This window comes from Stylophora pistillata, chromosome 14 (assembly GCF_964205215.1).
Source record: "Stylophora pistillata chromosome 14, jaStyPist1.2, whole genome shotgun sequence".
Classification (NCBI taxonomy): Eukaryota; Metazoa; Cnidaria; class Anthozoa; order Scleractinia; family Pocilloporidae; genus Stylophora; species Stylophora pistillata.
This window is the reverse complement of record NC_142532.1, coordinates 7,866,621-7,880,132: the sequence shown is the minus strand read 5'-3', so window position 1 is coordinate 7,880,132 and position 13,512 is coordinate 7,866,621. Positions and strand designations below refer to the sequence as shown.

Here is a 13,512-nt window from a genome sequence, read left to right as displayed (position 1 = left end):
AATTTTAGTGACTAATCAGATATTTCTACAGTTTATATGTTACTCAAACGTAGCCTAAGTTTTGAAGTTACGCATCTTATGACTTTGATCGTTATCACCTGTTTCAGTGGTGTTGTGAGGTGTATCAACTTCATGGGAACTGCTCAGTGTCTGCATTCAATTCATCCAAAGATAACTTGGGGGCAATCAGTTTTATTTATAAAAACTACAAACCCTAAGCGAAAAGTAAGAGCAACTGCGAGAGATAGTTAACTTCGCGTGCAAAGATCTAAAACTATTATGACGTGAAAGCCTCGCTTGTGACAAAACTATTTCAAAGGAAGAAAGAGAGAAAAAGATAGCTGGATCTCTTTCATGCAATATTGAAATTTTTACTAGATTTTTATCATAAGACTTAAAGTCGCTGTTTCTTTGTTTAATTTGAACTTTGTAGCACATTGAAAATGCGAAGTGAACTGGACATACTGGCGTTGAACAATCACCGCCATCAGATCTATTATGGGTATAACTGTACATTATCCACTAGACATGCTAATCCAACGAAGAGAATTGCTCTGTTCTTCCAGTAACCAAGAATAGAATATGTAACTACATTTAGCCTGTGTTAGCATTGAAGCCACAACTTAGACTACCTACCGTTCAACTCGATTTCACCATATGAATGAAGGAGGAAGGGTAATTAAACTCGAGTACAAGTTGCCAAAAACCAAATTCTTGGTTTGGTTGTTAAGAGAAAGAAAATCGATGATCTGTTTTTGAAATGATGACATGGAGTAGCGTCCCTCTCCGATTTGTATTCTCGCCTAATATCTTTCGGATTAGCCTCTCCTCCCTAGGTCGATGGAAACTAACGGTCATTCCTTTCAAAACCGCAGTCACAAGTACACTGAAAGAAGAAAACACATATTCTATAAATAGTCTACTGTCTGTCGGTGCATCTCAAGTGCGAAAAGTTTTGTTTCACACATTATTCCAATGCAGTACCTGAGCAAAGTTCCTATATTTACAGTACCAGAATAAAAGGTGTAACAGTTGTAAACGCTTAAGCCATAAGACACAACATATTGTCATGCCAATCACTTCCCTTATTTACAAAATGTACAATGGTACCTTATCTTGATTTCACAAGCCCAACATCATCTTTTTTCCCTGAGTACAAACAACATTGATATTAACATTTCTTAATGTAAGGAAAGATTACACCTAAATCAATTTGAACATTAAATTTGAGCTGGTGAAGGTGAAGCAGCATTGACAGTTGACACAGGTGCTTTAACTTCTTGGTGAAATAATTCCTGTTCAACTTCAAATGACTCTCCTTGAGTTGTCACAGTTGCTACCGGGACCCTTTTAGCAGGCATTTTCCATAGTTTATTCGGTACTGACCAGTTAAATCGAGATGGCTCTGCCCATATATATAATAATTAAACTCATCATTTTATAAATTTACAATTTTACATTTTAATTTTACTTTACAATTTTATAATTTTACATTCAGTTCACAGATATCGTATAAGAACACAGTGCACAAAGAAATATAAATGTCACCTTTTTAATAAGGAGAAAAATATCCCAGCATAAACACTTCAATACCGAAAATCAAAGCAGGCATTTTCTTTCGGTATCCAAGCAACAAAACAACCGTAGAAACATTATAAACCTTTCTCCAATTTCCAGCGACCTGCCCACGTTTTTTCGCATGTCTTCTTTTTTGATATGTTCTGAGCACAAAAAAGTTGATTTTGTGATGAAGAATCCATCCTTTCCATGCTGGCGCTTCAGGAGATTGCACCATCTGATTCGCTGCTGTACGTCATTAGGAAACGAGAAGAAATGCAGGCCTGTTAGATTGCCTGTTGTGTCATAATAGCTATTAGCACAACAAAAAAGCGGCACAGTGTCTTCCTCTTCTTTTCGAAGAAGGAGGAATATCTTGCGTAGGGAAAGTTCGTTCATTGTCGAAATATCTCGATGAAAAGGACAGGGCACCACCACATTTCCCTAACTCTCACTAGAACTCCCAACGCGACTCAACGCTAACCTCGCTAGCATGTTTGCGCGGTTACACATTCAATATGGCGCCGGGAACTGTAAAAAGGGCTATTTATCTCTTTGTTCTGTTTGTTTGAACAATGAGGAGAATTTCAAAGTCCATTCCAGTGTGAAATCTTTCCCGAAGCATATCGTGAGGAAACTGGATCTAGCCGCCAAAATTGAGCAGTGCGTGTGATGTCTTCATGCAGACTTGTTGCTTCGAATTTTTGCATCTTTGTGAGGTAAGCTGTTGTTTTACACCCACACCAGTTGCGTGAGAAATGATTTTAACTTTAATAGTTGATACTTAGTCATTTTTACTCAACACTTAAGACTTAGCTTCGACACATTCGATGGATTATTATTCGAACCCAGAAATGTCGAGAGCTCGTGGAGTATCTTGTCGTCATCCAAATAGCTTCTGTAGAGAGTTTATTAAATTGAATTTCGAGAGTTAATGACTGGCGTTACATGCATATGGTTTCTTTTTTGTTTGTCAATAACATCACCAATACGAATTTGTCTAATGTATAAGAAAATTGTTAGTGTCCTAGATAAACATAACATTTCGGGTGAAAGTCAGTATGGATTTCGTAAAAAGCGCGCAACAAACCCAGCTATGTTAGAACTTGTGACAAAGATATCAAAAGCAATTGATGGTATTAAACGATTTACCATGGGTGTATTTCTCCAAAGCATTTGCTACTGGATCAGAATATCTTACTTCAAAAAGTAGAGCGCTCTGGGATAAAAGGGGTTGCATTCGACTGGTTTAAGAACTACTTAACATGTAGAACACAATTTGTAAAATATATGACAACCAACTCGAACAGTTTAACAATCAAGTGTGGAGTACCACACGGTTTCGTCTTGGGGCCTCTGTTATTTCTAATTTACATAAATGATATAACCGAATGCTCCCAGATATTATCATTTATTATATTTGCAGACACAAATTTGTTCTTAAATCACCATGATGTAATGACCCTAGTATATAAAACTATAAATCAAGAACTCAAAAAGATAACAGTTTGGCTAACTACAACTACTAAGTTGTCTATGAATATTAATAAAACAAATTTCATAATATTTAAAAGTAATAGAAAAAAGCTGAAACACAAAGCAAATGTCATTATTAACGAACATACAATTGACCAAGTGAAATATACAAAATTTGTGGGAATATACATTGACGAAGAACTCTCTTGGAAGTACCATATTAACCATATTGCTAGTTAAATCTCAAAGATGACAGGCATAATGGCCAGGGCAAGACATCACTTAACCTCTAAAACATTTCTAACTTTATATCATACCATGATTTACCCCTACTTGAATTATTGTAATATCATTTGGGGGAGTACTTATCCGACTAGACTTCTCTCTATCTTCAAGATACAGAGGGAAATACTGTGAGGATCATGACCTTCTCAAATTATAATGAAGATACAAGACCTTTGTTTCAGTCGTTAGAAATACTAAAAATCTAAGAACTAAACACATACCTGACAGCAGTTTTCATGTATCATGTTACCATGACAAGCTTCCAGTATTTTTTAATAACTTTTTTATTACCAATGATAACTTACATTCTTACAATAGACGAATAGTGTCACAGATACATATTGAATTTAATAGATCAAATTATGGTAAATTTTCCATGAGATATAGGGGAGCCATTGTATGGAACAGTCTATGGAGTGAGATTCACGGAGAATCATTAGTAGTAACATTAGCAAACACCTCAGTAGAATCAGCTGTTCTTTCTAACAGACCTGGCGTCGTATGTACTTCATCTGCGGTTGTCACAACAAACTCACTTGGTGTACTATGTCGCAGAACGTCCTCGCCAAGTTCAGCAACGTCGGAAATGTCCAGATCATCTTTCAGTTGACTACCTCTCGGTGTGAGTGCAACTTCTGAAATGTCATTCGCATGACTGCTAGAATTTTCACCACTTTGTGAAAGATCAACAGTTCCATCCGTGAGTGAAGGGTCCGAATTACTTTCCTTGTTTGTAACATTATCACTTTTTGGAAGGTCTCCTTCAAACTCTTCATCGTCCATGCGGTTACGCTCAGGTGATTTGTCCGTATCATCAACATCTTCCTCAGGGCAATTTCCACAATAGACATCAAAATCATCAAAGAAGAATTCACCCGCCTGATCACCAAACCCTTCATTACCCAAATTTTCCTCCGTTGCGTTCTCGGCAAATTGTACCTCTGCGGGAGTCCCATCCTCGTCTGTTACAGTCATGATGGGCACGCTAACTTCTGATCTCCGTGAATCTTCCTGGTCTGCTCTTGAAAAACAAGAAAATGAAAAGAATGTGCGCGATTCGGAAGTCTGCAGTGCATTTCCACTTCACGGCTGTCGAGTTGTAGAATTAAATGTCCTTGCTGAGGCTTTGGATGGGGCTGTGAAGAATGTGGGGCAGCTCTATGGCTCTCCAACTGCATAAAAGAAACAGTCTCTGGGCTAGCATCACTACTCTGCATATACTGTTCTAACTCTGAGTGTGGAGAGACAAATATCTGTCGAACAAACAAGACCCACCGCAGCACCGGAACAACACGAGGGAGACCAATCTTTAATGTAAACACAAAGCTCGCTGCAGGTTTGTTTACATTTAACATTGCTAAAAAATTGTTTTCCACCATTAAAGCATCCATTTACCATCTAGCCAATTTTTTAATAAGTTGAATCGACATATTTGAAGGATGCTACACACAGGCACAGGTCCTACCCACGTAAAGGAGTTGTTGTCATCCATCAACATACCATCACTTGGAGAGTCGGCGCTGAAGGCTCACGAGAGGGAAGTAGGGCCCCAAATTGAAAAGTTGGCAAAGGAATTATGTCTGGAAAGTTTAGAAAGCAAAAGAAACCTGTGGAAAGGTGATAGTGAAAACGAAAATGTGGAGATAGGAGTGTCATATGACATGGCATGGTCTCCCTCACCTACAAGTGGTATACCAAAGAGGCAAGGAAGAAGGGTGGAAGCAAGTTCTGATGGAGAGTCTCTTAAAACAAGCGGCTAAATTGTGTATGAAGGTGATTTCAATTTTTAATGCACAACCAGTAAAAATACCCCATTTTAAGAGCCTGCTGACACTTAAACAAGTACTGTTACACCATTTTTTATTGCATTTTTTTAATGTTTATATCATGAATGTTAATTATACCAAGTTTCAAAAAAAGTTTGATAGTAGAACAATTTCAAGGGAATTACCTTAAGTAGTGAAAATAAGCCAACTGGGGTCTGGTCATTATGTTGGTTGGTAATGTTACTTTTCTATTACAGTACTAAACACTACACAAGTAGGGTTTATCACTGTGAGGATTGTTTTCAAACATTTCATGAAACTGCAGTACACTTAAATGACTTTCATGTATTCAAAATTCATTGATTGATATCACTTCAACAGGTTTAATACAAACCAACATAATGACCATCTCCCAGTTGGCTTGTTAGCTCAGTTGATAGAGGACTGCACTGATCACAGAAGTCATAAGTTCAAATCCCATATGGGCTTGACTTTTTCTCAGGCCTTATTTTCACTAGTACATAAGTAGGGTTTATTACTGCGAGGATCGCCTTCATACATTTAATGAAGAGAATTGCTAATTACAACTTGGGAGTGAAAGGATTACCAATGCTCTCAGTGACTCTTCACACTCCTGCGGTTGCAATAGGAAAAGTTCATAACAAAATCTTGTTTGGGGTCTTCAATTATGAGATATTTTGCATTGTAATTTTGTTTTGTACTCAACACAATTATGTTTGTCTCCAAGGTTCAAGGTGCACATAGAGATCAATTTTTGTGGTACTGATGATGCTGATGATATTGATTTAGCTGCTTTTAGAGAAAAATTACTCTGGGTTATAACATATCTAATAATTATCTGTAATAATAGTAATAATGATGAAAATTGTTCTGCAAATGCGAGCCATCAGTTGATATCATAATCTTGATATGGGCTCTTGGTTTTTGTGCTCAGGCTAAGAATGCATGATTTTCAGGAAAAAAGAACTTTCACTCTGATGTGAACCCATGGACAGAATATGCAATACGGTTTTAAAATAGTCTTCACTTGCATTCATTGCAATACGGTTTAGAAATAGTCTTATCTTGCATTCATTGCTAGAGGAGGATTTGAATGTTGAACTTGTTTGACAGCTTAGATGTACTTTGTTTAATGTCACATCTCTCTGTGGATAACAGAGATCCTACAGTGGAGTTAGAAATATGAAATGATGTAATGCCACCAGTAGTATTGGCAACTGTTGAGAATATGGCATTGGATCACTGATTACTAATAAGTGGCATTAACGTGTTTGACTTAACTGTATTATGTACTGGGCAGAGGGAGATTAAGGACTTAAAGAAAGAGGGCCAAAGGGCAGGGCAAAAAAGTTTGGCAATAACAAAAACAGAACACAGAGTGGTGGAAATCACTGTGGGGGAGGGGGTTGGAGAGAACAGCACAGCTTCTTTGGCCCTCCAACTACATTGTGGTAAGAAAATGAGTGATCTAATAAATTCATCATATTTTTTAAATCAGATTACTGGTCAATTTCATTTTCTGATAAGTGACATAAAATTAATTGTGTGCTACTCATACTCTATCATAGCAATTGAAAGTATTATGTGAAGTCACAAAAGATGGAACATCTGTTTGAGATTAGTTACATTTCACTTGTGAAGAAATTACTGTATAGATGTACATGTAAGAGAGAAACATAATTTATGATAATGGTCTAAAGTTTGATTAAGAATGCTATGAAAGATTCCATGGGTTATATTGATCAACTGATTCTTTGAAAATTGAATCTCTTCATTGGTGCTGCTGCCAGTATCAAATTGTATTCTGCTTGCATATTGAGCAAAAATTTTAGATTGCTATTAGTCACTACCCAGTGAGATTGAAAATCTTGCAGACTTTTGAGTAGATCAGACTCGTATGAAGACATTTATATCAATTTCATTTATATCAGTAGTTGCAGCAGCTGGGTACTTCTTGGGTTAAAATCTGGGCTAACATACTTTTTCAAGGTCCTGTTTTGACATTTTTTGGCTGTAACAGTTTGTCATCATTGGCACATACTTGTCACTAGGCTCTCATATATTGTACATTTGTGTTGTTCCAGACTATTCATAGACTACTTAACACTGCAGTGGGATACTGAATAGACAGTGTGAATTCTCAAAAGCTATGGACTACAGAATTCAATTTCGCACGAGGCAACAAAAACGTGTTTTGTTTACTCTGTTCATCTAGCTCTGATACCCCTGAGCATGTTTTTCTTGTGTTTTTTTATCCAGTGATATAATTTTGAGGCATCTAAATTAATACACCAATATAACCAATAGGAAATCTTGCCCGAGTATAACGTCCCTGTTGGCTGATGGTGGTAGAAATATCAGAATTGGCTATAGCATTAGAGGTACAAGTCGTATTGATCGGATCGAATTGTAAACATTTTGAGTATTTCCCACGGAACGAAGCTTGGATTTCTCCACCGTCGCTCTCAACGCTTAATGAGCGCTTCTTTCTGGGAAGTTCTCGAGCCTTGAAGATTCCCTTCAATTTATCTTTGAGTTCTTCAAGATTAACAGAGGCCTTTTTGAACTTAATCAATTTTCGGTAGCAAGCTTTACAAACTGACAACTCACTAGTCGCTGAATAGTAGCTCACATTCACATCCAGACAGGAACTAATATTCGCCGGAAAATCAAAAGAACTTTTTCCTAAAACGTAAATTTTTTCTTTTGTCTCAACTGAAGTGGAACAAATAAAACAACGATCACTTTGCAAAACCTCCTTCTGCGTTTCCTCCAGCAAGAAACTACGATGAAATGTAGAATTTGAAAACGCGGGAATAACGATATTGATTACAATCTCTTGTGCTCTGATTGGTCGCATAACAAACAATGTCAGTGATCTCATTGATGCAAAGACAGCAAATGGAAAGGAATGTTGATCGAATGTGAGCAGCCGTTTGTCAGAAGGAGCGTTGCGTGACGAGACTAAAAACGACTGCGAGGGAGACTAAGCGTCACCTGAGCCTGCTAATATCTGCTAACGAGAGTAACTCAAACAGGCCCTATTTCACATTTTAGTGCACATTATCCAAGAAATTACAAACTGGGCCGGTCAAACCGTCGTGCTGCTTTAGGCGCCGGAGGCAGGTGGTACACGTACAAGCAGAAGTTGATGAACGCTTCCGAAAAGAAAGGCGACCGGTGAGAAGTGAGGAGAAAACATAAATCACGAGAAGAAGCGGGAGAGGACGAAAGTTTGGTAAAGAGGATTATGATTGAAAGAGGTGACATAAAGGAGGGTGTGAATGGGGTTAACCGACTAGCGACAAAGGGCGAAGAATACTACCGACTGCCGACAAAGATCGATAATTTTAACCGACTACCGACAAAGTGACTGAATTTTAACCGACAAGTAGAACCCCCATTCAGACCCTCTTATTGCACTGGTATCGGTTTTTCTTTAATTTGACATGACTGCACGTGGGGCAGCGCTCTGCGAAACGCGCGTAAAATACACCCAAGATGAAAAGAAGAAGAATGGCGATTTTTCGAAAACTCCGACCAAACAAGAAGCGTCTACATGATGTGTAGAGTAAATAATGTAAAGAATTTTTGTCAAGGAGATGAACCGAAAATAAACGGCGTCTGCAGAAACTTGTTTGAAAAGAAGTTTACTGTGGCTAAAACAATAGAACTTGTTATAATAATGCAAATCATTGCGGCTTAAGATGACATTTACCGACACCAGAAGCACAGATTTGTAACCACGCCTTTATATGTATCAAGGTTTCTGTTGTGATCAGAACTGACCATATCACACGTCTGTTAACATTGGTTCCATCGTAAACTGCTCTTTCGCGGATTTTTGAGAAGATATCTTGGCGTGCCCTTGGCCTTTACTTGAATTTCTGATTCAAAAGGTATGTCCAATGCTAAGTCTGTACTAGGTAATTTTTCCAGTCGTTATTTTATTGCAGTTTTCAGCTGTTCCAAAAGTTCTTTTCCAACAAGAAAGAGGAAAGTATTGATATATACAATCTTGTCCCCCGTTTAAATCACACCACTACATTTGCTTTAGTTTGTTTTTCGCTCAAAAGATTGCCAAATACCCTGCACATTAACTCAATTCTAGGTTTTCCTGTCCCATTTTTTTTGCGAAGCAACTACAGTTTATAGACCTTTATAGACTTCTGTCGAAAGCACATGCCATTTACAAGTAAGCTAATGCTCTTTCCTTCAGTTTGAGACGAGACAGGCCAACAACAAACAAGTGCCTCATTGCTGTATTAATTTGGACAAAACGAGAATCATGCGCTCTAAAAAAATAATTATTTTCCGATCATCGCTTTACCAGCTTGTTAAACACATTGATCAGTTTGAGATTCGGTAGCTTTCTGGTTGGCATGTATGTGCTTAAGAAAGAGCTTTATTTTATATCATTACTAACACTTCCTCTGGCATTTGACATCATTACTAACACCCCCTCTAGCATTTGACATCATTACTAACACCCCCTCTGGCATGTAAATTCGGGGCGTGAGGTATGCTCGAGTTTATATTCTAGTTTGGGTTCTGGTTCGAGTTCGAGTCGGACTTCGAGTTACACTTCGAGTTGTGGTAACATTTTTAGACACGGTCGAACCTGTAGTGAGAGGTAGGATGTAAAAACCCCGAAAGTTTTGTTCCCGTTAGTTGCTGTAATTTTCACCCCCATGATTAAGCGGTAATCACTGTTAGTCATTCGTGGTCAAGCTTTGCGAACGGCCTGTTTGTACTGTCCTCCATCCGTATGGAACGGCCATTTAAACAGGAGCTACTCAATTATATCTGAGAATGATCTTTTAAGTAAAGTTTAATCCATTTTTATCTCAGAAAATTAATGTCTTACAAAGTACGTTTCAGTGTTTCTTTTTGGATATTTTGTATTGTGGTCACCATTAGGCCATCTCGACCTTCGTAATCTACGGTCCTCAACCTTTTTTCTAGTGCAGTTTTTTGTCCGCCATACATTTTAGAAGTATCCAATCTTAATTTCTGACATGATATGGTTATGAATAAATTATTGAAATTATTTAAAAAATAACGCGGGCATCCGGTCACTGTGTTGTGAACTGTATTGCACATTCAATATGATAGACATTTAGTAGACAAATTTCACATAGTGTTTCATTTCATTTCGCGAAGAAGAGCTAATTATGTATTGTGATCTCCTCTTTTCTTTGTACTGAAAATATCATTGAAAAGATGTAATTCATAGCCGTGCTATCTTGCACATTTTAAGTCGTTGAGCAGAGTAAATCTGGAATCGCGCAAAGAAGGAATTAGGTGTCTTAGATTTTCTGGGTGTGAAGTATCTTGACATCCTCCTTATTCTAATCGACAGTGAGAAATAATAATTATGATTATTTATTCAGTTCCCAGTTGGGCAAAAAAATTTTTTCCTTCAACACAAGTTCAACTTGATTTGTAGTTTGAAATCTAACTCAAAGTCGAATCCAAGCTCGATGGTTCGCGCTTCATTTCGAGTAGCTTGTCCTTTCAAGGCTTTAGGGACAGAACATGAGGTCGAAATTGTGATTTAGGGGAGTAGTTTTCGTCTCTTAACTTAACATGCTCCGCCTGCCAACGGCTTCTTTAATGGAAACTGGTTGCTATTTCGTTTGTGAATACAGAATAGTTGAGGTATCACGTTAGGTACATTTTGCCAACAAGTACCAATTACTCTAGTGTTGGCTAAACTACAAAATACAGGGCCATAATCACGCAGGAGTTGAACGTGAACACTCTATAAGAATCTCGCAGTTTAGAGCCTTTATTTAGGAACATTATCGAGCCTTACTGTAACAGAACGAATCAAGCCAATTAAAATTCTTACTGTTAAGTAATTACCAAGCAGCATTTGTTTCATCTTCATCGCGGTAGTCTTCATGACACAGAAAGTGTGATAAAATCTCACCTTTTTTTTCTGCGCACTAGTTTGCTTTCGTGTTCTGTTGTATGTCAGTTTTAGAAAGGTTTTTGCCGAGAGTCATCAAAGTCAGCTAACACATTAATGCCACTAGGCAAGCGCTAAACTGGAATTTTCTCAATGTTTCAAAGTCATAAAATAAAAAGTCAGAGTAGACGAAGAAGAAAGTGGTCGTTACAACTGAACCCTTGAAGTCAGTGCGACCCTATTTAAAGTCTCCAAAATCTATTGAGCTAAATCTCCGAAAGGCAAAAGTTCTTCCACCGAAAAATCCTCGCCAGAACTCAACACTTGCCGAACGCTAATATTTTAAGCCATCCAATGAGTATTACAAACAATACCGCCATTGTCCTTAAAAAACAATTTAACACGTAACAGCAGGCAAAGTTTGATACAAAAGAAAAACTGGCTTTGCACGGAAGTATGAAACAGTTCTTAATTTTAATTTAGTCTGTACTCAAAACAATTATGTTTGTCTCCAAGGTTCAAGATGCACATAGAGATCAGTTTTTGTGATACTGATGACGATGAAGAAATTGATTTAGTTGCCTTTAATAAAGAGAAAAAATACTCTGTGGTATAAAATGTCTAATAATTATCTGTAATCGTAATAATAATGATAAAAATAATTCTGCAAGTGTAAGTTAACAGTTGATAACAATCTTGATATGGGTTCTTGGTTTTTGTGCTCAGGCTAAGAATGCGTTTTAGGAAAAAAAAACTTTCACTCTCCATGGACAGAATATGCAATACAGTTTAGAAATCTTCACTTGCATTCATTGCAAGAGGAAGATTTGAATGTTGAACTTGTGTGACAGCTTAGATGTACTCTGTTTAATGTTGCATTTCGCTGCGGATAACAGACGTCCTGCAGTGGAGTTAAAAAATTATCCTGATCGCATCTACAATCTAGATTTCCCTTCCACCATCTACAGCTTCTGTAGATATTTCCCCCCCCCCGGAATATCTCATCCATCCGTTTATGACTCTTTTCATGGTTCAACTCCAAAAGTGCTCAGAATTAAAACCACAATGAATCAAATGTCAGTACTAATAAACCTTCATATTGTTATTCTGTTACAGACAAGAACAGTAACAAGGCTTATCGCGAAACATTTATTGCCTCCATCGTGACAAATGTTTTAAAATAGCAGAAAAACTTCGCAGCCATATCAAAGCTCCTTCGGATGAAAGGACAATGAAAAGCAATATTCGCAACAAGCGCTTTAGCCAAGCAAGAATCCTTCGCAATCATCACAGCAGACACATGAGACTGAGAGAAAAGCCTATAAAGTGCATGGTTTGTGACAAGCGCTTTAGTCAAGCAGGAAGTCTTCGCCGCCACAACAGGGTACATACTGGAGAAAAGCCTTTTAAGTGTAAGGTTTGTGACAAGTCCTTTGGCCGACCTGACACCCTTCGCCTACACAACAGGGTACATACTGGAGAGAAGCCTTTTAAGTGCACGGTCTGTGACAAGTGCTTTGGCCTAGCGGGAAATCTTCGCCGTCACATCAGGGTGCATACTGTAGAAAAGCCTTTTAAGTGCAAGGTCTGTGACAAGTGCTATAGCAAAGCGAAAAATCTTCGCCGTCACAACAGGGTACATACTGGAGAAAAGCCTTTTAAGTGCAAGGTTTGTGACAAGTCCTTTGGCCGACCTTACACCCTTCGCCTTCACAACAGGGTACATACTGGAGAAAAGCCTTTTAAGTGTAAGGTTTGTGAGAAGTCCTTTGGCCAAGCTGGAACCCTTCGCCTTCACAACACGGTACATACTGGAGAAAAGCCTTTTAAGTGCACGGTCTGTGACAAGTGCTTTGGCCTAGCGGGACATCTTCGCCGTCACATCATGGTACATACTGGAGAAAAGCCTTTTAAGTGCAAGGTCTGTGACAAGTGCTTTAGCCGAGCGGAAAATCTTCGCCGTCACAACAGGGTACATACTGGAGAAAAGCCTTTGAAGTGTAAGGTTTATGACAAGTCGTTTGGCCGAGCTGAAAGCCTTCTTCATAACAAAGTACATTTGGGTGAAAAGTTTAGCTGCTGGATTTGTCAGAAGTTATTTCGTACTGAAGACGCTCTGCAAAAGCATTACGATGATCACATGGAAAAAGCAGTTCGTACAATCATCTAGGTTAAGCAGAGAATTCTGGTTTTGAGACAAAAGTTTTATGATGTTCTCAATTTAAATAGCTGGACCTGAACTGTTGTGTTTAACTTCTTACAATTACATTTTCAAACATTAGCTATACACCTTGGCGAACTTGGCTACTTGCAGTATGTTCAATCATTTTTACCTGCTCCTGTGTCAATTACAGTCCTCTTTGTTTTACAAATCTGAATGAAGCTTACTCGAGAAAGCTGAAATTGTAACCAAATGAATGCGTTGTAATTTTGGGTTTTTTTAAAATACTTTTTGAGATAAAGCATCTACAATTAAAACCTTGCTTAAAAGTG

At 38.0% G+C, this 13,512-nt stretch overlaps 1 protein-coding gene across 1 annotated transcript; it reads left to right on the top strand.

Moving 5' to 3' along the window:
• Positions 1-2,071: 2,071 nt before the first annotated feature.
• Positions 2,072-13,512, top strand: LOC148716352 (uncharacterized). Its single transcript, XM_088744852.1, has 2 exons — positions 2,072-2,276; positions 12,136-13,512. Exon 2 carries the CDS (start codon positions 12,251-12,253, stop codon positions 13,187-13,189), a length of 939 nt encoding a protein of 312 aa, XP_088600978.1. The 5' UTR covers positions 2,072-2,276; positions 12,136-12,250; the 3' UTR covers positions 13,190-13,512.